Source organism: Oncorhynchus masou, chromosome 4, assembly GCF_036934945.1.
Source record: "Oncorhynchus masou masou isolate Uvic2021 chromosome 4, UVic_Omas_1.1, whole genome shotgun sequence".
In the NCBI taxonomy this organism is placed as follows: domain Eukaryota; kingdom Metazoa; phylum Chordata; class Actinopteri; order Salmoniformes; family Salmonidae; genus Oncorhynchus; species Oncorhynchus masou.
In genome coordinates, this window is record NC_088215.1 from 486,407 (window position 1) to 512,208 (window position 25,802).

A 25,802-nucleotide genomic window follows, 5' to 3' on the forward strand; every position below is an offset into this window, starting at 1 on the left:
TACCAGGAGACAGGTCAGTACACCAGGAGACGTGGAGGAGGCCATAGGAGGGCAACAACCCAGCAGCAGGACCGCTACCTCCACCTTTGTGCAAGGAGGAGCAGGAGGAGCACTGCCAGAGCCCTGCAAAATGACCTCCATCAGGCCACAAATGTGCATGTGTCTGCTCAAACGGTCAGAAACAGACTCCGTGAGGGTGGTATGAGGGCCCGACGTCCACAGGTGGGGGTTGTGCTTACAGCCCAACACCGTGCAGGACGTTTGGCATTTGCCAGAGAACACCAAGATTGGCAAATTCGCCACTGGAGCCCTGTGCTCTTCACAGATGAAAGCAGGTTCACACTGAGCACATGTGACAGACGTGGCAGAGTCTGGAGACGCCGTGGAGAACGTTCTGCTGCCTGCAACATCCTCTAGCATGACCGGTTTGGCGGTGGGTCAGTCATGGTGTGGGTGGCATTTCTTTGGGGGGCCGCACAGCCCTCCATGTGCTCGCCAGAGGTAGCCTGACTGCCATTAGGTACCGAGATGAGATCCTCAGACCCATTGTGAGACCATATGCTGGTGCGGTTGGCCCTGGGTTCCTCCTAATGCAAGACAATGCTAGACCTCATGTGGCTGGAGTGTGTCAGCAATTCCTGCAAGAGGAAGGCATTGATGCTATGGACTGGCCCGCCTGTTCCCCAGACCTGAATCCAATTGAGCACATCTGGGACATCATGTCTCGCTCCATTCACCAACATCCTAGATCTGAATGAATGAAATATTCTTATTAAATACTTTTTTCTTTACATAGTTGAATGTGCTGACAACAAAATCCCTCAGGAGACCATCCGCCACCTCATCAGGAGCATGCCCAGGTGTTGTAGGGAGGTCATACAGGCATGTGGAGGCCACACTCACTACTGAGCCTCATTTTGCACCACAGACTGTCCAGGAGTTGGCGGATGCTTTAGTCCAGGTCTCGGAGGAGATCCCTCAGGAGACCATCCGCCACCTCATCAGGAGGATGCCCAGGTGTTGTAGGGAGGTCATACAGGCATGTGGAGGCCACACTCACTACTGAGCCTCATTTTGACTTGTTTTAAGGACATTACATCAAAGTTGGATCAGCCTGTAGTGTGGTGTTCCACTTTAATTTTGAGTGTGACTTCAAATCCAGACCTACATGGGTTGATAATTTGTGTGTGATTTTGTTGTCAGCACATTCAACTATGTAAAGAAAAAAGTATTTAATAAGAATATTTCATTCATTCAGATCTAGGATGTGTTATTTTACTGTTCCCTTTATTTTTTTGAGCAGTGTATATCCATTGATCTTTAAGAATATAACTTATAAATGATAAATGTCTCATGAGCTTAGTTGAACAGTCACTCCATGAGAACCCAAAATATAAGCTTGTTTTACTCCAGAGACTGCAAGAAACCCTTTAATTATTGTGAAGATTATTGTTTCCCGAGGTCGGAAGTCAGATGTTTCAGAGTTCCCAGTTGTTCTGAAGGCAGCATTTCTGTTTTGTGCTAACTCCCGATTTCATCACTACAAGCGTTATTTTCTTGCCAGATACTCTCCATGCCCATGTGCTGGATAGGCCAAGTGCAAAGTCGAACACAGCCAATGGAAATGCACACCCAGCCAGGCTCAGCAAAGAGAAAGAATGAGCGAGAGAGCAGGGTTGTACACCACAGTTACACATAGTTAAATGCAATACGTCATTCCAAAATGCTAACAAATGCTGACATTTAATCGATTACAAATTGCACGACCCTCACATGGATGAAATAAAAAAAATACCAAACCCTTCCCCTGAGTGAAACTGAAAACACGACCCTCCCCCATTTTCCTGTGACCATATTTTACGAAGACCATTTGATTCTGAGCTCGTCCATATACAGTGTGTATGTGAAAACTATTTATAAAATGCATACTTTCAGTTTTTCCGAACTCACTTCACTTTCTCATACAGTGGGAAACTTGCGCTACCCGCAGTTGTCACATGCGCATATTAATCGCTGCAACACAGATTAAACTGTTTACATGTCCTAATAATTCGAAAGATTTCTCAGAAAACCAGGTGTTCCAATTAATAGTGTGCATGTAAATGTACTAATTGACTTCAATATAAAAGGTCTGAGTGCTTTGATAGTGAACTGGCCAGTGCATTTGCAAGGACTTTTCCTACCACCACTTATTTGCATCACGTGGCATGCTCCATTTAGCTCGTACCACAAACTAATAAGGGTCCACGAAGATGCACGTTTGACTTTGGGACTGAAAAACACGTTTGTAGGCTTTAATCATTTAATCAATGACAAAAAAAGGATAGAGAACATGTTGGATCAATATGGGAAGACCACTGAGTCAATCTTTACTTCATTGACTGTGTTCACGTGTCCACTCAGTGAAGCCTGAAACATAATATTAAAATCCCCTGCATGCTTTGCTTTATGTACCACAGTTAAGGGGGTGAAGATGAATGTAGCCTAGTTATAGAAATATGATGCTTTATGTTGTTATATTGGTTCACATGTGCTTTCACTTGTTTTGATGGCTAATAATGGATTATACTGAGCTGGGCCTATTCCTCTTTCAGTCCAACTGTGGAGTTGGTGATAAGTGACATGGAGTTGAAATATTTCTGTTTATTTTAATTTTATGTTCGTAGTCTGCCCATATATTTTGTGGGGGAAAAATTGTCATTTTGTTCTAACCATTTACAAAAATGATACAATCTACATGGTTCAGTTTTTTATTTTATTTATTTCACCTTTATTTAACCAGGTAGGCTAGTTGAGAACAAGTTCTCATTTACAACTGAGACCTGGCCAAGATAAAGCATAGCAGTGTGAACAGACAACACAGAGTTACACATGGAGTAAACAATTAACAAGGCAATAACACAGTAGGGAAAAAAAGAAAAAAAATAGTCTATATACATTGTGTGCAAAAGGCATGAGGAGGTAGGCGAATAATTACAATTTTCAGATTAACACTGGAGTGATAAATGATCAGATGGTCATGTACTGGTGTGCAAAAGAGCACAAAAGTAAATAAATACAAACAGTATGGGGATGAGGTAGGTAAATTGGGTGGGCTATTTACCGATAGACTATGTACAGCTGCAGTGATCAGTTAGCTGCTCAGATAGCAGATGTTTGAAGTTGGTGAGGGAGATAAATGTCTACAACTTCAGCGATTTTTGCAATTTGTTCCAGTCACAGGCAGCAGAGAACTGGAACAAAAGGCAGCCAAATGAGGTGTTGGCTTTAGGCATGATCAGTGAGATACACCTGCTGGAGCGCATGCTACGGTTGGGTGTTGCCATCGTGACCAGTGAACTGAGATAAGGCGGAGCTTTACCGAGCATGAACTTGTAGATGACCTGGAGCCAGTGGGTCTGGCGACGAATATGTAGCGAGGGCCAACCCAGTAACTGGAACATCAACTGAAAAATGCATGAACTTCACATGGACAACTCAACCCTATATCTCTAACTATCAAATAGAACATACAACATGATGTTCATTAAAGATGTTGAATAAATTCAACGTATTTTCAGACAAAATATTATTTTGGCATTTGTGTGTGTGTATCTGCATGGCAAGAACAATGCCCAGTATCAGACCATAATAATCCAAACAAAAATCAGTCAGAAGGTTGAGGCTTTCAATCAAAGTACAAACAATGCTCCTACATCTTCCATTAATTCATGTAGGACCCTGCGGAAAATCCACATCGTCTGAACTCGATAGAGACAAGGGGAGGGGTTTGGGGTTTTTACGTCAACTGGATTTGATTATTTTGAACGGGTCAAGATGGCGGAGAAGAGCGGGTTGAAGCATCGGAATCACTCTTTCGACGAAGGTATTATTTACCCTTAATTTGTAAATTATATCTAAACATAAATATAATTAGGTTGTTTTGTGGGATTGACGATAATATCTCTGTTTCATTCTGAGCTAACGTTATCACGGACGAGGGAACGCTATATCGCGTTCCAGTGCAGAGCATCCATCCCATTATTCGTTTTCCTACTCAACATCACTTTTCAATTTTGGGAAGAAAATGTTGAATTAAAATGAACGTCTTGATTGGGTCTGACTGAAACTAAATATTATGACAACCCAAATGTTTCAGTCCACAAAGTCAAAGCCTACCTAGCCGGGAATAATAAGTTAGCACTACACAATAAACTGGCTACTGACTGTTCCTTTTTGTAATGCTAGCTAGCTAATTTGTTATCTGGTTGACATTTACGTCTTACTTGCTAGTTTTAGTAAATCCAGATAATCTTCGTTTTTTTTTGCCATCTAGCGAACTACCCGTATGTCTTGCCACATTAGCCAACACTGGTACCGTATGTGAAGGCATGAACCACCTTATGTCAAAGCTAATGGTAATCTTCAAGTGTCAATGTCATTGTTCGATAGCTGGCCAAATTAATTTCAAGTAGTCAAGGTTACTAGTTAGTTAGCTATCGTGAGCTTGTAAACTGCTAGCTAGCTAGCTTTAAATGAATGATCTGACTAAGTACATGATGACCTGAATGACATGTGTTTTGTGTAACTAGCTAGCTATTTTAGTTGGCTAGCTGTCTAAACAGAGGTTTGTTAGAAGGTAACGCTCTAACGTTAGTCTACTGCAAACAGAATAGCTAACTAGCTAGTAGCCTTGCCTACTTGGAATTAATTTGGCCAGCTAGACGTTAGTTAGCTGCTGTAGTAGCTGGTCTTATCTACTCTCTTACACAACCTCTCACAAGGATTAACTAGCTAGTTTGTCTAGGCAGTTGACCATCAATGTTGGAATACTGTGCATACTTGATACCTTGCCATCTACTATATCATTAACTGTTTCAATACTGACTGCATGGAAGTAGGCCATTGCACTTTAACTGCTTCCACTATAAGCCCTAGAGATCAAGTTTGTTTACTTGCAGCAGTTGTTCCTGTAACCTTACCTAGGCCTGCTGCATTGATGCACAAGTTTAGGGTAGTCTCGCATGGTGTGTTTTTGAACATTGCCAGCATTGGGGGTTGTAGGAATGGCTTGAGTTGAAGGGGATGTGAGCTTGAGCTCTTGTTTTAAATGGATACTTTGTGATTTTTGGCAATGAGGCCCTTTATCTACTTCCGCAGAGTCCAATGACCTTCTGGATACCATTTTTATGTGTCCAGTATGAAGAAGTTAGAGGTTGTTTTGTGAGCCAATGCTAACCAGCATTGGCTACAGATTCCCATAGACTTCCAGTCAATGCGTTAATGTTAGTTAGCAATTTCCTTCAAACTAATATAAAATTGCATTAAAATATATGGTATCCACAACTTTCTTACTCTGGGGAAGTAGATAAAGGGCCTCATTGCTGAAATCCTGAAGTATTCCTTTAAGTTGGTTCTGCTAATTTGGACATAATTTGGACTTCTTGAAATGAGGCAAGGTCAGAGGTGTAGGAATATAAAAAAAAAAATTCCATACAAGGAGAGAACTGCGTTTGACCATCCATCCAAGCATGGGACATTAAGAGGATGGCAGATTTGTAAAAGGAAAGCTATTATTGGGATAGGGCAGGAGCCCATCTCCTGTTTCTAAAGTTTGAGGCTACTGTCTGGCTATCCAATGAAATGTTTTCCTATCCAATTTTCTCCCCATTTCCACCCTTAACCTAGGCCAAGCTTTTGCACCTCTTGGCTAACATTTTATGTGCTAGCTAGCTAGCTTAGTTGGAGCAGCCATTTAGCATAGCTTGCCCTCTCAACCAACATACATCCCTTGCAGTAATGACGACCTGAGTATGCTTTAATTTGTACTTAGACTGCCTACTGACTAGCAATACACTGAGTCCCGGTATCATCCTAACATGGCATTATCTGTGACACAACTGTCTCAGTGGACAACTGCTGACGGAAGAGATCTCTGGCTATAGGATGGTGACTAGGATCAGCAATCCTGACCTTAACGATTAGTAGGAGAAATACCAAACTGACTCGAGAGCAATGTCTATGCAACTTCAGCCTACATTGATATCTGCGCATGCATCTGAACAGAGTGCTGATAAGTGAGCAAGAGAACATTGGCCTAAGTGAACAACATTGCAGGCCCTAGGTTATAAAAAGCCTAGGTTAGCTCCATTTGACCTATGGCATGATTTTAACAGATTAGTGTCCCTACCCCATTGACGTTTAAATTTAAAATTTGTAAGGTTAGTGTTTAGGGATGTCCCAAGAATCCCGCATAGCACTAACCCATTAAGAATGGTTGATTCCTCTAGAGTCTAGACTGTAGGCAGGGAGGCATGCCAGCACGTCTGAAATGCCATTGAACTCTAGCCTCGATTATTTTTTTTATTTCTGATGTCATACAGGTTATAGATCACATCTTGCCCAATATCTTGCTTCATATTCATGGCATTTCAGTATCGATTTCTCAGATTTGTCACGACTGCTGTTCACTTCACGCAGCAGCCTAGAGTTTACTGCCACCATTGTATCCCTCCTGTCATTTCTCCCCACCTTGACAACTCTCTCTGGTGTTGATGCTTTTTGATTGATGCCCTTTGGGTAAAGGGCTTGATGAGGTACACTTCCGAGGCTCAAAAAACAGTCCCCACTCTACACTAGGGATGTTATGATTCACTAATGGACATCGGTCCCAAACAGATACAAATGTATCGTGCATCGGTCAGAAAATCGTTTTGAAACATTACAGATCACAATTCACTTTTTGTTGCACATATTACTTGTATACCTTCCAAAAAATACCATGTTTTGTGACAACTGATGCGTCCTCTCCTTCAGTATCGAACTAAGCGTGTAACTGTGAGTCATTGATCTAAAAGGCATTTTGCATGCCAAACAACTTCCAGGGAATATCAGTAGCCTAGTCAAACTGTTCCCAGTGTTGCGCACTGACCAACATGCGGTAGGCAGCCTGATCATGCACATCTTCAGATTTTAAATGCTGAAATGGCTTGTGCAATATTAGGCTTTATTAGAGTGACAACCCTTGTAAGTTGCTATGTTATTGTTATCTATGCTGTGTTGAAAATGTTTTTTACCGGAATAAAAGTAAGCTACTGTAGACAACTCTAATCTGCTATAGGCTACCTGTTGAACGGGGCGTAACATTTGAAATAATTTTGATTGTTCAGGTTCACAATCAGCAATAGTTTTGGTAGTTTTGCATTAGATAATCAGTGTATAATGTAGATATACAGGGTAAGGTATACAGGTTTTTAGATATACAGGGTAAGGTTGACAATTTCATAACCAAGACAGTAATCATTCTGTGAGGCAAACTGCCTGGCCAAAGTAGGAGAAAATAAGCTCACTAAACTTCCAAACGGTCAAAATCATTTGATTTTGAGATGGGGTGAAATCCAAAGTTGTGCTATATATTCATTGGCTATGTCATAGCTAATCTGTAAATGTTAAATATTCGTACATTATTAGCTCAAACACTTAATCTGCAACAATGACAAGTTAATTAGTGGGGGAGTGATTTCAGCTAAATTGCCCCCCTGCCCATATCTGATAGTGGTAGTGGGGTGGTAGATGCCTAATCTCCTTTATGGCTCAGATCCGGTGCCTACATGGTTCATACTCCATAATTAAGCAATAAACCCTGAGGTGGTGTGGTATACGGCCAATATACCACGGCTAAGGGCTGTTCTTATGCACAACGCAATACAGAGTGACTGGACACCGCCGCTGTGGTATATTGGCCATATACTGCAAACCCCTGAGGTGCCTTACTGTCATTATGAATAGGTTACCATCTTAATTAGATCATTAAAACAAAATGTTTTGTCATACCCGTGGTATACGGTCTATTGTACCATGGCTTTCAGCCAAACAATATTCAGGGTTCAAACCACCCAGTTTATTAATCATGACACACACACGCCATAGACCTACATCATTTATACACACGTCAGCTCACAGATTCGGCTCATGAGCTCCATTAGCAGCACATTTTCTAACTTTTTTTTTTAAGAATGGAAAATTTGTTTATGCAACATGTTAGTGCATCAACTTTTTTTTTTCTCTCTTCAATCAAACCGAATCACACCAAATCATTTCAAACTAAAACTTCTCGTTCTTGTATCATATCGGATCCTATGTATCTAAAGTCAGCACAAAAAAAGTCCCTTTTTCAGGACCCAGTCTTTCAAAGATAATTTGTAAAAATCCAAAACGTCACAGATCTTCATTGTAAAGGGTTTAAACACTGTTTCCCATGCTTGTTCAATGAACCATAAACAATTAATGAACATGCACCTGTGGAACGGTCGTTGAGACACTAACAGCTTACAGACGGTAGGCAATTAAAACCTAGGCCACTAAAGAGGCCTTCCTACTGACTCTGAAATACAACAAAAGAAAGATGCCCAGGGTCCCTGCTCATCTGTGTGAACGTGCATTAGGCATGCTGCAAGGAGGCATAAGGACTGCAGATCTGGCCAGGGCAATAAATTCCAATGTCCGTACTGTGAGATGCCTAAGACCGTGCTACAGGGAGACAGGACGGACAGCTGATTGTCCTCGCAGTGGCAGACCACGTGTAACAACACCTGCACAGGATCGATACATCCAAACATCACACATGTGGGACATGTACAGGATGGAAACAACTGCCCGAGTTACAGCAGGAATGCACATTCCCTCTGTCAGTGCTCAGACTGTCCACAGTAGGCTGAGAGGGGCTTGACTGAGGGCTTGTAGGCCTGTTGTAAGGCAGGTCCTCACCAGACATCACCGGCAACAATGTCCTATGGGTACAAACCCACAGTCGCTGGACCAGACAGGACTGGCAAAAAGTGCTCTTCACTGACGAGTTGTGTTTTTGTCTCACCAGGTGTGATGGTTGGATTTGTTTTTCGTCGACGCAATGAGCGCTACACTGAGGCCTGTACTCTGGAGCGGGATCGATGTGAAGGGTCTGTCATGGTCTGGGGTGGTGTGTCACAGGTGCCGATACAGTATGTATTGCAATGGATGTTCCAAACGGGCTATTGATCACTATATGTCTGCTGCAGAGGGACCAGAGAACCATGAGAAAATCAGTCTTGGAAATAAGTGTTGGAAACATATTGGTTCACTATTTAAAAAGATGGAGAACAAGCTATGAAGGAAGAATACTGGAGTTTTGGTGCAAGTACAGCCAAATAGCGCAAAAATAATATGGCAATATTATCAAAGCAATATGATGGTTTGTCAAAATTAATGTCCCTATAACTATAGTTTTCTTTTTCTTGCCCCAGTCCACTGCCTAATGCACGCATGACTCCTTTCTATGCACACTGAAATTGCAATACGCTTTCACCGGGCAATTCAGAGAAACCAAACAATAAGATCGTATTTTATAACTTGGCAATAGAACAAGCTATCAAATTGTGATTTATTATGAGCTGTTTTTGGATTGCATAAACAACAAATTGTGTGATGGTGGGGATGCTGGTGTTGTTCCAAACAAAACCAGTGTGCTTGCTGTAGTTTCTCAACGAAACTGCTAGGAGACCTCAAAAAGCATCTTATAGTTGAAGACTCTTGAGATATTTGAGTCACTCGCATATTTGAGTGCTCTAGGCTGGTCCCCTGACGTTTGGCATGATAACATGTTGGTATATGACCAAAGCGCTCAAAATAATGCAGCAAGTCTTCCTGAGCCATGAACTCTCTCATCCTGTACCTAGTCAGATCATTCATCACTTGCTCCTCCCAACAGCATTGGCTTCCAGCTGCTAATTTGGCCAAACAAGCTTCTATCCTCTTCATGTCTATCCTCATAGGCTGTTAGAACCAATGGGTTCACATGTTTTTTGAAAAACTGGGTCGGTTTTTTGAAAAACTGGGTCGGTTTTTTGAAAAACTGGGTCGAATCAATCTTAAATCTTCCCTTCCATCTACTAACCCTTTTTCAGTCCAACTCCCCCTGTAATCTGAAAGCCATATTGCTCAGCCAGATATGGTGTAGGCCTAAACCCATTCAGTCCTTTCAGGACTCTGAAGATGGTGTAGACCGGGACGGACGATAGTGATTACGCTTTCAAGTTCGTAATGCAGCCTAGCCAAATGGAGACATTGTGAATGGTCATCCTCTGGCTGTTATTCTAGATTAGGGTTCCTTGAGGGCTGCAGTGTGTGTAGGCTTTTGTTCCATTCCAGCTGTAACAATGCGACTCCAGGTGCGTTTAGCTAGTGCTGGTCATGAAGAAAGACCTGCACACACTTTGAACTCTCCAAGACCGTGGATGCCCAATCCGGTGCTGCACTAGGTTTAGGCCTATGCCTACACGGACGTTTTCCGCCCACAGGCTTTTGCATTGAACATGCTTTTTAGTACAGGTTTAGGTTTGTCTAGGAGTTGTCCAGATGTTACCTGCTGTGCCCTAGTCTGAAACTTGTATTTAGTTTAACATTCTAATAGATGCCCATTGAGGTGCCCAATCAAGCATTCTTATTGCCCATATTAAGTCCTACAGTTTCGGTACTGCAGCACAAGGCATTATTATTTATACGAAGCGTTCGGTCATGGTGGTCAGTCAAGGCCATGGCTATGATGAACAGTTGCTTGTTGTGTAGATGTTTAACAAGTTATTCAATTAGCATAGCAATTAGCACGACTGGTTGCTTTGCCTTTAAAACCCCTTAAATGTCACGCTCGTGTTATGCTGACCTAGTCTGAAATGACAGGGCTTTATTTGTCTTGCTTTCTGACTGGCCGGTGATGACTGCAGTGTTGTCTTCTGTAATGTGGTGAGGGTGGCTGCGTGTGCCCCTCATTATGATCCCCCTCTCCCAATGGGCTGACTGTCCTTGGGAGGAGCTCTCTGTCTTTATTAATGAAAGAATTTGGCAGGGGAGGCCGACTGATGTAGCGCTGGCAGGGCTGCACAGTCTGCCTGCTAGGTAGGTGTGTGTGTGTGTGTGTGTGTGTGTGTGTTTTTGTTCTAACTGCTCTAACCACTGTTTGTTTCATACCCCTTCGCAAACTGCAAACTTGGCAGCCCAGTTCCTGCCACTTTGTTTCCTGTTGTGCATTTCAGGGAGCGTATGGTACAGACTGTATTCTTTCAGATGTTTCACCCAAAGAGCAGCTCAACTATTAAGAGAATATCAGCATATATTGTAGTTCTTCATTGAATTGCATCCATAAAAGATTCATGATAGTCATTTAGGCCTACTCATGATTGCTGCTCTCCTATCGTTTGACTTGAATGTTTTTACTTTGGCATACTGACATGTCTGAAGTCAAGAACCTTTTGACATCAAAGCTTGTGACTTATGACTGGGACCCATTATTGATATGACTGCAGTCTGCTGTTTGACGGGACGGTTCCCACAAATAAAATTATTTTAATCTCTTCCAAGGACCTTACTGGTGTGATCAGAGCGGGCGTCTCTCAGACATAGACTACCGGTCTAAACCACACCGTAGAAAAACAGGAAGCAGAAAGGCAACCAGACACACCAACTTGCTGCTAGCTAACACTATATTTAGAAAACAAAAGAATCTTTGACATCCCGGAATCTGCAGAGTACCTTTTTGATATTTTTAAATGGATATTATAGTTCCAAGATTTGGCCTTGTTCCATTAACCCAAGGTTTAGACTAGATAGGTTTAACATGGCTACATATTAGTCTTAGCATCACTGAGTGGAAAACGTAATGAGTTAATATGCCCCAAAAATTAAGTTAAAGTAACACAGTTGAATTTATATTGTGGATGAACTAGTTGGCATATGCAGGTATCTCTGTGTAGTAACCACTTTCAGGTTTGAAATTGTTAAACTCTGATTTGGGAGGTTGACCTCTTAAGTTATAAATTGAGGACCTTCCCTTTAATGATCCTAAACATCTCTCCCAGGTGAGCATGGGGTGGAGGATGTGCCTCATAAGATGAGCCCTGAGGAAGAGAAGGCCCTGTTGTCGGAGGAAGATGCGTTGTCGGCCAGGCCGGTACAGATCGTTGTGGCTCACGAGGACGACCACGCCTTTGAGCTCGACGAGGCGGCGCTGGAGCGCATCCTGCTGCAGGAGCATGTGCGCGACCTCAACGTGGTGGTGGTGTCGGTGGCCGGTGCCTTCCGCAAGGGCAAGTCCTTCCTGCTGGACTTCATGCTGCGCTTCATGTACAACCAGGTGAGGCTATACACAAGTGTTCCTTGTACAGCCTACATGTACAATCAGGGCCTAAAATGAACTCCAACAGCCACTGTTAAAAGTTTTTTTTACTCAAATTACACCAACAAAACCCAGTAAAATAGATGTGCATGCGTTGTAATCTTTCTAAAACAACAAATGTATTACTAGTAATGTGGTACATGATTTAATGTTTGTCACAGGTTACCATGGTAATGCAATGGTTTCTGCCTGTGAGATTGAGTCTGACTAGTAGCTGCGTTGTCTTGTCTTCCCTAGCAATTGAAACAAACATAGAAAAGGTTGTGAACAAAACAATGTAAATAGCCAAGAAACACAAGTACAAAGTCTCACTTCGGTAGACTTTCATTCCAAGTAAATTAGACGTACTTTTATGCCTGTACCAGTGCTTCTAAAAATGTATCTTTCACTCAGCTCTTCACGTGTGCACAGCCCCCAGCCAGGCAGTGTTGCAACACTAGGTTGGGATAGGCTATAGGATTCGTAGCTCTGACTTTTGCGATTAATTTACCAGCTATGAAACGGTTTTGAAAACGGAAATATGCTACTGCAGCATTTATTTATCTATAAATGGGCTTTAATACATGACTTACAACCAGGAGAGGGAACACCCAGGCTTATGTACTATATGTACATTGTACATATACTACATAGGCATGCATTGTTACATGTAGAATTAGTTGTATTTAGGACACTTCCTGGGGTCAGCTACATTAAGGCATATACAATTTAAAAACACTTAAGTGGCCACGTGTGTTAGTGTGCAGTCTATACGGACAACACACATGCTCTGACCCACCAAGTATGGAAATACACAGGAAAGCAATGCAAACACAGGCTCTCAACCCGCCAGTCTGGAACACATAAACTCATGCTTTTGGCTAAGTAGATAGACGTCAGTTGATTTCCAAGTAGAAATTCACTTGGCGGCCAGTAGACTTCTGGTCTACTTGCCCCGACCGAAGAAATTGATGTCAAACCCCTGTGAGAACAGTAGCACGGCTCATGTCACATGTCTGGTGAACTTAATGTGGGTCTGAGTGCTTTGTGACCTGTGGGATTTCGCTGCATTGAAGAGCTGCAGCTGTGCTGTGAAATGATCCAGTGGCACTTATTGAAAATGTTGCCTGTTGGGCTACTTGGCAGTGCTTTGGGACATCTGCTAACATGAGTGTCCTTTGAACAAGTAGGACTTTCAGGACACTCCATTGGCCCTGATAGAACATTTTACAAGGATGGACTTCAAACAAACTTGTTAGATCAAATCACACAACTAACCAGAAATGATCTTGAAAACATTGTCCTCATACTTTTCACTGAAAGTGAAACTGTTAAGAGCTGCGAGGAATTCATTCATGCCATTCATCGGACACTTAAGTTTACTCCCTATCAGGATTTCTGCCACAACTTGCTAAACCCTTGTCAGTTAATTACCTTTCGCTGTTCATAACTTGTTTAGGGGGATGACCATAATCCGTTTGAGCTGTGCTTAAAGCTGATTTTTGGATAGCACAATGCTTGGGACTGTGGCCTGCTTTTGCAAGAACTCTGCCCTTTATTCCGGGAATAAAGGCTGCTTTTGTGTGTGGCCCTCGGTTTGAGCGGGATCGCCATCAATATGCAACTCAAGTATGCTAACAAACAGGAGGGTCTGGGTTAGGGGAGTTCAATAAGTAAAAATACCTATCCCCCTAGACACTTCATGCATATCTGGAATACATCTGATGGGTATAAGCAGGTACTGTGGTATTTCTTGCCCTCTAATAGTCTTGGTAGGGACTGGACCATATTGCTCGCTTATACCTTTCAGGTTTAAATGAATTGTCTAGGGGAAATGGCTAGAGGTTGTTTCTGGGCAAGGCCAGAGAGGACTGCTTCAGTCAACCAGAGGTGTGGCACTGTAGCTACATGGCTCATATGATCTTCAATCTCCTGCTTTGTCCTCTTTGTCCTTTCAGACATCCTGCTCCTGGCTGGGTGGGCACGAGGAGCCACTGACAGGCTTCACCTGGCGGGGGGGCTGCGAGAGGGAGACCACGGGCATCCTGGCATGGAGCGACGTGTTTGTGGTGGACAAGCCAGACGGGAGCAGGGTAAATACAAAGTTTCTTTTCCCTTGGATGGGCACACATTTTCTCCCAACTAATGTTGAATTGTTTTTAAGACCTTGCTCTCCAAAAGTAAAGTTTCTGATATTTTCAGACCACTAAAACGATGAGTCCATATTAAACGCCATCAGTTGTGAAGCAAAATGTGGAAATTATATGCCGTTTATCGTCTCCGTTCACTTTGGATTGCGGCATATAGCTGGATTTATAAAACAGATTTACGAACTTTGATTTTGGAGTGCAATGTCCCTTTTAACGACAAGATTTCAAATTTCCAGTTGTCCATTGGTTATTTCAACTGATTTAATACCCCTTGATTGGTGAAGAATATGACTTTGTAATTGATTTATCCATTCTCTGAAAGGTTGCGGTTCTTCTAATCGACACACAGGGGGCTTTCGACAGCCAATCAACCATCAAAGATTGTGCGACACTGTTTGCGTTGAGCACCATGACCAGCTCTGTACAGGTATGACACTCCCCCTCAGTGTTGTGTACCGTTTATATTAAGGTATTCATTACTTGAAGTAGGGGAGTTCTACACTGCGTATGTTTAATTGCCATTATTGAAAAAATCAATAATAGGGAACTGGGTGACTATAGGCTGTTTGGACGAGGAATGCCACTCTTGCTATACCCCTTTTGCCAGTAAGTATCAGGTTTGAGGAATTGAAAAATTAGACATTTTCGTGAGACTTCGTGCATTTTAAATACAGTTTATGAAGTTGTTGTCATGTGCTAGTTCTAGACTGACAATACCAGACTTTCCTCCTCCCCATACCAACTTTTCAATTCATGCAAAACATTGATTTGAAAGTGTGATCTCTGGACTTTAGTACACGTTATTGATGTTTTGATGATTTGTCACCCGTTAGGTTTACAACTTGTCTCAGAATGTGCAAGAAGATGACCTTCAACATCTCCAGGTGTGTGTGTGCACGCGCGTGTTTGGATTGTTTTGGATGGTGTACTTACAATCTTCAACACTGCTTTGGCCATGAGCTTTGGACATTGAACTCCACGAACAGATGCTGTAACTTGAAAAGGATCTTTACTGTGTTATATCATAGCTCTCCAGGGGGAAATGTCTACATGATATTCCTTTGATTGTCATCCATGCAATTGGAACTATTGTACTTAGTGGGTCATAAGTAGAGCACTTGTATGGAAGTGTATAGCTGCTTCCTCCCTTGTTAAAGATACACAATGGATGTTTTTAATTGCTAAATGAACTTCAAATTGACTTAATGTGACTGAAACAGGGTACCCCTTTTGGCTCGAGCACCCCTAGAAGCAAAAGTTATATATATATAGCCTCTCTAAAAACCTACTCAACAGAAGACTCTTAAATGAGGCGTGTTATTGACATCACTGTCCTATTAGACGGCATGTCAGCTGCAAGACTTCTCGTTGTTATTAATAGATTGTTTGACTGACTGTTGACCTTTTTGACGGGGACGTGGAGTATTACTCTGATTTATAGCTGACTTTTGTTTTTCCCTACCTAGCTCTTTACCGAATATGGAAGGCTGGCCTTGGAGGAAATCTATGAGAAACCCTTTCAGGTATTGTCACATTTTTCTGCTGCCTTTCCTGAATGAATGGCCTGCAACGCATTTCTCATTGGATAATAATGAAGAGGAGATTTGTAAGTAATTGTGATGGTGCTAATAGGCATCTCTAGTCTTATTTCAATATGGCTGCCATTACTTGACACTTTGTGAAAAGTCTATAGTCCTATAGTATCTTTAATATTTATTCCTTAATGTCCTTCCACAAGACTTTAATGTTTCTTATAAGAGACTGGAGCTACCCTTACGAGCATCCCTATGGCTTGGACGGAGGGAAGAGTTTCCTGGAGAAGAGATTACAAGTACGCATTTTTTCACTTGCTCCATTTGTTTTAAGAAAATCAGAGCTTTAACTTCTGACATTTCAGGAACTAAAGCACTTACACACATTCTAATTATGCATTCACTGTTCAAACAGCCTGTTTGTTTGCGCAGTCGTGCCAACACCTATGGACAATGTTATGACAACGACCAGTAGTCGGCTGTACAGCACATGGAAAATAAAAGCTGCCCACAAGGGTTCTGAAGGAATAAATGAAATGGAAGCCAACACTCCGACAGCTATGCTGCCTTCATCAGTGTTTTGGCACAAACCGATCTGAGACGGGGCTAATTCAAACAAATATTTGTCCAACCATTTACTTGAATAAGCAAGAGTCTCTCCACTGTTTGCAGGTGAAACAGAACCAGCATGAGGAGCTGCAGAATGTCAGGAAGCACATCCACTCCTGCTTCTCTAACATTGGCTGCTTCCTCCTGCCCCACCCCGGCCTCAAGGTGGCCACCAACCCCAACTTTGATGGCAGACTCACAGGTACGCTATAGGAAAAGGTTGCTAAATTATTCTTGTGGAAAGATTGCACACCTATCTCTGAGAGCATGAACAGTGCCTTTGAGGGCCATCTCTATTTTAAAATAGTAAATTTCCTCTTTTACTTCAGTAAAAGGGCGCTGCCCATGCTGAAACAGGCTTTAGTCAAAGTACCCCTTAGCCAACTCTGTCAATTCCAAATAAACCAGCACCTACCCCAAGGCACTCCTGTAGATCTGAAGCGATTGGATAGGTCTAAGCATTATGGTCAGATTTCCTCCAAGGCAATCAGAAGGTAAGGTGAAGTAATTACCATAACGCTATATGTATTCAATTATCTCATATCCAGGTGTGCATAGGGAACATGGTTCACTGTAGACTTGTATTCTTGGATTTTAGAAAAGTGCTACATAAATGCGATCAATTACAATACAAAGGTAATCTTTCAAAGTTATAACATGTTTGCCTTTATAGTTGCATTTAAGGTCAGGTGGCGGTTGGTCAATTTTCACTGGTTTAAAAGAGAAATGTCAACAGACCTTTCTTAATAAAGAAATGCATTTCCCACTTGTTACTCCCTCTAGATATTGATGATAATTTCAAGACTGAGCTCGTCAACCTAGTGCCAATCTTGTTGTCCCCGAAGAACTTGGTGGAGAAAGAAATCGGAGGATCCAAAGTGACGTGCCGAGACCTTGTACAGTATTTCAAAGTAAGTCGATCGTTTCAAACATTCCTTCTGAGCTTATACCTTGCCATCATTAGCCGGCCTCTATCAAGTGCCCTGAACTTAGTCACTGTCACTAGCCGGCTACCACCTGGTTACTCAACCCTACACCTTCGAGGATGCTGCCCTATGTACATAGACATGGAATCACTGGTCACTTTAATGTTTACAAACTGTTTTACTCATTTTATATGTATATACTGTATTCTAGTCAATGCCACTTTGGCATTGCTCGTTTTAATATGTATATCTTAATTTTGTTCTTTCCATTTGAGATTTGTGTGTATTATTAGATATTACTGCACTGCTGGAGCTAGGAACACAAGTATTTCGCTACACCCGCAATAACATCTGCTAGATATGTGACCAATAAAATATGATTTACTATATACCTCTCCTTTTATATACCTTTTTTCCCTTCCCTATGCCTTTCCTCTTTAATACCTTTTGATGGTTTTTTTGTTGTTTTTCTTTTTTCGGCACAGGCATACATGAAAATATACCAAGGGGAGGAGCTGCCTCATCCCAAGTCAATGTTACAGGTAGTTAACTCTCCAGATAGTCAATGATACATTCCCCTAACAAATGACTGGATTGTGTTACGAAATTTAATAAAATAGTTTGATACTGGGGTAAAACTGAGAGGTAGTGCCTGAATTTGTCCAATTAAAACATCTTGTTTTGTTTTCTGTTGCAAAATGTTCTTGTAAATACAACCCTGAAGCATGCTCATGTTTTCACTTGTCGTTGATCAAATGTATTGTGTAGCATGAACATTCGTGGTGTCCCAAAGCCTTTTAGACCTTATGATACCGTTTATGACACCTGGTCAATGAGCGATTAGCAAACAATATATGCTTTTACTCATGGGCGTGGGTAAGTGTGCCCCTTTCTGACCAAGATTTGTCTATTTAGAGGGTCCTTAGCCTCTTTAAAACTTGAGTAGAATTTCATGCGTATGTTTAATGTTGATGCACCAAAGGGACCTAATCTCAGGACGGCTGCGTTTTCCCCTCTGCTTTCTTCCGCTGTCACCTAGGCAACGGCTGAAGCCAACAACCTTGCAGCTGTTGCAGGAGCAAAAGACATTTACAACAAAGGCATGGAGAAGGTAATTGAACAATTAACTTTCAGTTTTAAGCATCCAATTTAGCATCTGACTACTAAAAGCAGTCGAAGCGTTTACACCTGTGCAGATGAATTGTGGCATGTTACTAGCTACGTTATACTCTGATTCAGTTGTAAAGCTTTTTTTGTTCATTTAACCACATCTTAATTAGACGGCTCTAAATAAACTCTGTAAATAGCTCTGTTTTTGCTCCCAGCAAAGTTGTGCCCTCCTAGCGCCCACATCGAGATATGTGATGACTCCTTGTAGATCTGAAAGGATTTTGTTGATTTAGTCCCGTGTATAGCACCCCTTTGTAGTCTGGTGTGCAAGATGTACACTCTTAAATTGTTTCTTCTGTATTGCTCTATACTGAACAAAAATATAAACGCAACATGCAACATTTTCAATGATTTTACTGAGTTACAGTTCATATAAGGTAATCGGTTAATTTAAATACATTTATTAAGCCCTAATCTGTGGATATCACATGACTGAGCAGGGGCGCAGTCATGGGTGGGCCTGTGAGGGCAATAAGCCCCCCCCCCCCCCCCACACACACACATGGGGAGCTAGGCACTGCCAATCAGAATTAGTTTTTCCCTACAAGGGCTTTATTACAGACAGAAATACTCCTCAGTTTCATCAGCTGTTTGTGTGGCTGGTCTCAGACGATCCCACAAGTGAAGAAGCCGGATGTGGAGGTCCTGGGCTGGCGTGGTTACATGTGGTCTGCGGTTGTGAAGCTTGACCGTACTGTCAAATTCTCTAAAACGACAAGAGCCTGCTTATGGTGGAGAAATAAACATGACATTCTCTGTTAACAGCTCTGGTGGACATTCCTGCAGTCAGCATGCCAATTGCACGCTTTCTAAAACTTGAAACATATGTGGCACTGTTGTGACAAAACTGCACAGTTTAATAGCCTTTTATTGTTCCCAACACAAGTTGCACCTGTGTGTAATGATCATGCTGTTTAATCAGCTTCTTGATATGCCACACCTGTCAGGTGGATGGATTATCTTGGTAATGGAGAAATGCTCACTAACAGGGATGTAAACAAATTTGAGTGAAATAAGCTTTGTATGGAACATTTCTTGGATATTTTATTTTTTGTTAAGTGCAGTTCTCCCAGATCTGAGGGGCAAAGAGATGTCTATACTAGGGGGTTGATTTGCGATCGGAAATGTTCTTGCATCTGTCATATGCCCAGCCCATATGGACATAAGACACTGAATATTCAATAAGTAAATGAGTTGCAGTATATGTGTGTCCCTCATAGCGAACTCCCCTTTCTCCCAGGTTTGCGGAGGCGACAAGCCCTACATGGCCCCCGATCAACTGGAGCGTGGCCACTCGAACCTGCGGCAGGTGGCAGTCAAACACTTTCGCTCGGTCAAGAAAATGGGCGGCGAGGACTTCTGCCGGTGCTACCAGGAGCAGCTTGAAGCAGAGCTGGACGAGGCCTTCACAAACTTCATCAAGCACAACGATGGCAAGAACATCTTCTACGCGGCGCGCACGCCAGCCACTCTCTTCGTCGTCATGTTCGCCATGTACGTGGCGTCGCTGGTCACGGGCTTTCTGGGCATCAACACAGTGGCCATGGTTTGTAATCTCATTATGGGCGTGGCACTGGCTGCACTCTGCCTATGGGCCTATGTGAAGTATTCCGGCGAGTTCCGCGAGGTGGGCAGCGTCATCGACCAGGTGGCCGAGACCCTGTGGGAGCAGGTGGGTGATCCGGGAGTGGAGGTTAGGGTGGAAGAAATGCCTGCGGCACGTCTCTTGATCAGACTATTATGCATGTTCTGTTTCTCTTTTGCTTGGGCTCTTTCACTCCTATTTCTACGCCTCTCATCTCCCTTTTAATGTATACATTTTTTTCCCGCTCCCTTTCGCCCTTTTCCTTTCTACTCTCTTCCCTTTTCTTTTCCTGTCTCACCCCATGTCCCCCTTCCTGCTTACTCTTTCACAGAGTGTTTGCTCCCAAACTCTTTCTCCTGTTCTTTTCCTTACCTATCTGAATGTTTTGGTGAATCACATTGTCACACCTCTTTTCTCTCTCAAACCAGAATTTCCTTATCAGCCCAAAATGTGGTTCCTTATATGTCTTTGTCTCTCTGGTTGAACCCTGATTCTTTACCCTTTGCCCAGAAGTGTGCACCCGCCACTTAAAATACATGTATTAGTGTAAGCGTTGCCTGGAGGGAGTTTCAACCATTGTTAAACCTGAGGGAGGGTGCACGTGCACACTTTGGTAGAAGGGTAGAGAATTGGGACGCCTCTCTCACTACTTCCCCCACTAATTAGTGTTCCATCTTTTTTATTTTATTTTTTTATTTTGTGCTTGCCACAGAGGACTCCACGAAAGGTGAGGTGGACGGAGGGGAAGAAAGGCTCCATCTTTTGTCATTTTGGAGGCAAAAATACGTCACTACTAATGTCATTAACATGGCCACAATACTTCCCTTGCCTTGTTTTCAGATACTTTCCAAACTCTTTGAGGTGGCGAGGAGTCGAGTCCAGTTGGATTCCTTGATAACGACCCAGAGAACGAGACTGGCCTCCAACAACAATGTCAAGAAGAAAAACTAGCCCCTGCCGGTTTTCCCCCTTCGCTTGGTTTCCAGTGTCCATTTTAGGACTATATATAAATGTTTTCTTTTTTGATAGCTCGTGGTCCCCATGCCATGCTGGTTTAGAATTTAAAAACTGAATTTTATACCTGGTTCTCACCACAAATGTAGAGTACAGGTTGGCACTTTCATGGTTGATTTGTTTTCTCATTACATGTTGAGGGGATTAAGAGGTTAAGGGTGACATTGGGTGCTTAAGTTTTATCACGTGTGTGCATGATTAGCTGTCACGATTTCCATTTTTGGTATGGATGAACGTACTAACGAACAAATTAAGCTTGCTTTCCTTGCTCCTTTCACTCCACCTCCAGTTGGTTTTATTCTATTTTTCCCCCACTTCCTTTCATCTGTCACCCCCTCTCCTCCTTTTGTCTTTCCCACCGCTCTTGTCTCTCTCCCCAGGTGTTGAAGCCTCTGGGCGATCACTATATGGAGGATAACATTAGGCTGAGTGTGGTCAACAGTCTCTGCTTGTCTGAGCAAGCAGGTGTCGCAACACGCCAAGTAAATGAGTGACCGACGGTCCGCTTCCCACACTAACATTGCCAACCTGCCCGTAGAACCAAAGTTTACAGCTTTACCCTCTGTAATTGGTCATAGCTGCTTGTCAACTAACTCGGGCACCCAATGAGAAGGCGGCATTACGAGCGGTTAGCAGTGCGGGGAATGATGAGCCCGCCTCTTTTTCCTTGATCAGACTGCTGATTGGATGTCTTGTGAGATCCATCCCCCCTCATGGAAACTGATTGTTATAGTGACAGGACATTTTGTGGCAATATTTAAGCAGGACATTTTTCAGCTCAGTAGTTTGTGGTTGTCTGGGACAGGCAGCATTTAGAGGTCTGTTTAAACCACAATTTACTCGTCTTTTCTGTAAGACCTTTCTTGTTTTCCTTCCCACTTGTCTGAGTGAATAGATAACAATCAATGTAAGAACAACCACTGCCTGCTTATCAGTTCAGTATCACCCTCCCCTCACATCTCTCAACCAGTTGCTCTTAAGATGAATCATTTTGTATATTTCTATTCTAGTATTAGAATTGTTATTCTGTTGAAATTATTCCATCCAGACCATTACCACCAATGTGCTGTTTTGTACAGTTTTTTTTTTTTTTTTTTTTTTTTACTCATCCAAAATGGGGCATGTGTACGAAATATACATATATAAATACATTTTCTATACCTTTTTTGTAGCTGGAAGAGCAATGGTTGTGGTAGGCCACTGTGCAGTTTACTGTATTTAAATGATTGAATTTGTGTGTCCAATAAATTATTTTTTATATACATTTGTAAAGTAATCCACATTGAGCACTGCAATTCCACCCCTGCTGACAAATGTTTGTTAACTTAATTTGTCTTCTGTTGCAGTTTAAAGTTTTCGTTAATTTATTTTTCAAAACAAGATTAAAATAATACCACAGTATATGAAGTAATGCTTGCTTGGTCCGTTTGTACAGACAGAGGGCCCCCCGTACACATTCAGCAGTGTTGGGGTACTACATGTAGTAATTTAACTAGAAGTACACTTAAAAATCCTTCCTTCCTTCTTAAATAAAATATGGGTGACTGAGGTGATTACCTTTTTTGACATCAGACCTGCATAATTCTAATTTGAAACAGTTTTAATAGCCTAAATTCCAGAATGACTCGTTCTTGCAATGTGTAGAAATGTCAGATTTAGATCATTTATCAAGCAGTAGTTTGGATGTAGTGAACTGCTTTTTCAAGAAATGTATTGTTCTTTATGGTAGCTTAACTTCTCCCAGTGTGAAGAAATTGGTAGCTTGTTAAGCTACCATATTCAGAGTAGCTTCCACAACACTGACATTCAGGCTGTACAACTGAGCAATGCATTTGACAATGGTTGTGACAACTGATGTGCGATGTTTACATGGCCATTGATTGTCTTCACAACACCTGTAATTTTTGTGCAGAAACTCCATGGTATCACAAGTTGTATGCACAGGAGGCTGGTGGGTGGCGCTATAGAGGGATGGGCTCATTGTCAGGGCTGGAATGGTGTCAAGTGTGGTTTCCATACGTTTGTGTTTGATACTGTTCTATTCCAGCCATTACAATATGCCCATCCTATAGCTCATCCCACCAGCTTCCATTGGGTGTATGCCATTTGTACAAATTTGCTGTACAGGGCAAGAATGTTGACCCAGGGATGGGTACAATTTGGGAAAGTAAATTGTCTTTAATTGTGGCTTCATGGTGTAATAGTGAGAAAGTTGATAATCTTCTCTATTTCTAGCTCCACAATGAGATGGGGTGCCGGCCACCCTGCCAGCTTAGTGGAGTCTACCACTTGCACAGTCTGTGTAGTCAGTTCAGCTATCCCAATTGAGACCGTGTCTGCTTCGATCTAGGTTGGGCAAAACTAAACATGGCAGTGTTTTGCTTGAGCAATCTCACTGGAATAAAGACCTACTCCATTCCTGTCATTATTGAAAGAGATTGTGATACCTCACAGTAGGGCTACTTTTTTTTTTTACTAGGCAAGTCAGTTAAGAACAAATTCTTATTTTCAATGACGGCCTAGGAACAGTGGGTTAACTGCCTGTTCAGGGGCAGAACGACAGATTTGTACCTTGTCAGCTCAGGGAATTGAACTTGCAACCTTTCGGTTACTAGTCCAACGCTCTAACCACTAGGCTACCCTGCCGCCCCAACTTCATGTTAGATCCCTCACTTTCAAGGCAGTCATAGTCAATGAACTAATCACTGATCAACACCTTGATGTGATTGACCTGACTGAAACATGCCTAAACCTGATGAATTTACTGTGTTAAATGAGGCCTCACCTCCTGGTTACACTAGTGACCATGTCTCGCAGAGGTGTTGCTAACATTTATGACAAGTTATATCTACTGTTTACAGGCCTCCTGGGCTGTATACAGTGTTCCTCTCGGAGTTCCCTGAATTCCTATCGCACCTTGGTAGTCATGGCAGATAATAGTCACATTTTTGGTGACTTCAATATTCACATGAAAAAGTCCTCAGACCCAAACCAAAGGGCTTTCGGAGCCATCATCGACTCAGTTGGATTTGTCCAACATGTCTGGACCTTTGCATTGCCACAGTCATACCCTGGATTTAGTTTTGTCCTGTAGATTCAAATGTTTTTCCTCATAATCCTGGACTATCGGACCACCATTTTATTATGTTCACAATCGCAACAAATAAACTGCTCAGACCCAAGGATTATTGGATTAGGGATATCCTTGTCTCATCGCGCACCAGCGACTCCTGTGCACGCTAACCAAGTTTTTAAATTTTTGTAATTATTTTTTATTATTCATAATACAAAAATCAACTTACATTGCTACATCAAACATGTCTAGCAAACCAAACACAGGTATTAACAATGCTCAAACATACAACAATTATAAATAAAATACAAAAATTAAACAATTTAAGTGCAATTATATTCACTCTGAAAATATCTTATTATAATGAGTCATGAAGATGTTATTCTTTTTGTTATTCACTAGGGTTAGTGTTTTAATAAGATAATTAAATTCAATCAGAAAAATTGGTAATTTTGGTATAGAAATTTGGAATTTTTGTTTGTGTGTAAAGTATTTGGCAACAAGAATAAAACAAATTAACAATCATTTCAGTGGTTTTGTTATCATTGCAATATTATATATTTTATGTTAAAATTATAGGCAGTGTTCATAATGGTAAATAAGTACTTTGCAAGGTTTTCCCAAAATTCGGACACAAATTTACATTCAAAGAACAAGTGAGACAGATTTTCACCTTTTTCACAGTAAACGCAGATATCATCAATAGCCACAAATTTGGACATCATAGAATTACATGGATATATCTTATGCAAACAGACAATGTCAGGAATAAGCATTTTCCAGAAAAACTTTCCTCTCGGTGTAAGTTGGTTTTGTGAATGAAGAATTTGTCTTATATATTACAACAAGATTATTACAACAAGAATCCTCAAGTAAGCCCACGCCTTCCAATCTGAGTTCTGGATAAACTTTGTGATCATTCCCAAAATTAAGATGACTTTTCATAAGTGTAGTTAGACCACTGGCTTTGATCACAGAAATAAACTCTCTGAAAGGTATTGGAAACTCTTTCAATGTTATAAATTGTTCATATGTGAGAATATTACCCTTGTTGTCAAAAATATCAAGGACAAAGTCAATATTCCTATCATGCCAGCTGGGGAAGAACAATGACTTATTCCTTACAGTTATGTCTGAATTATTCCACAAAAGAGCTTTATGAGGGGAAAAATTGAGGAAATACTTATTTTCCACCATAATTTGCAAATAAATTCATTAAAAATCCTACAATGTGATTTTCTGGATTTTTTTTTCTCATTTTGTCTGTCATAGTTGAAGTGTACCTATGATGAAAATTACAGGCCTCTCTCATCTTTTTAAGTGGGAGAACTTGCACAATTGGTGGCTGACAATACTTTTTTGCCCCACTGTACCTACACGTACGCTACGGTAACAAGATGCAACCTTCTTATTGTCCCTAGAATTTCTAAGCAAATAGCTGGAGGCAGGACTTTTTCCTGTAGATTAACATTTTAATGGAATGGTCTGCCTATCCAAATCCAATTTTATTGGTCACTTATACGTATTTATCAGATGTTATTGCGGGTGTAGCGAAATGCTTGTGTTTCTAGCTCCGACAG

The 25,802-nt window shown here is 41.7% G+C and overlaps 1 protein-coding gene across 4 annotated transcripts; it reads left to right on the plus strand.

The window, feature by feature from the left end:
- The first annotated feature begins 3,785 nt into the window (after positions 1-3,785).
- LOC135520892 (atlastin-2-like) lies at positions 3,786-22,550 on the plus strand. Of its 4 annotated transcripts, XM_064946739.1 has the most exons (15): positions 3,797-3,865; positions 8,855-8,978; positions 11,868-12,142; positions 14,122-14,256; positions 14,636-14,740; positions 15,147-15,197; positions 15,780-15,836; positions 16,052-16,144; positions 16,518-16,656; positions 17,238-17,365; positions 17,866-17,922; positions 18,420-18,491; positions 19,791-20,222; positions 20,848-20,862; positions 20,976-22,550. In XM_064946739.1, the coding sequence occupies exons 2-15, from the start codon at positions 8,888-8,890 to the stop codon at positions 21,084-21,086; spliced, it is 1,761 nt and encodes a 586-aa protein (XP_064802811.1). In that variant the 5' UTR covers positions 3,797-3,865; positions 8,855-8,887; the 3' UTR covers positions 21,087-22,550. The 4 variants fall into 4 exon arrangements, with proteins under 4 accessions (XP_064802803.1, XP_064802811.1, XP_064802795.1 ...); XM_064946723.1 differs by having other exon boundaries at positions 20,848-22,550; XM_064946749.1 differs by lacking the exon at positions 20,848-20,862.
- Positions 22,551-25,802: the final 3,252 nt, after the last annotated feature.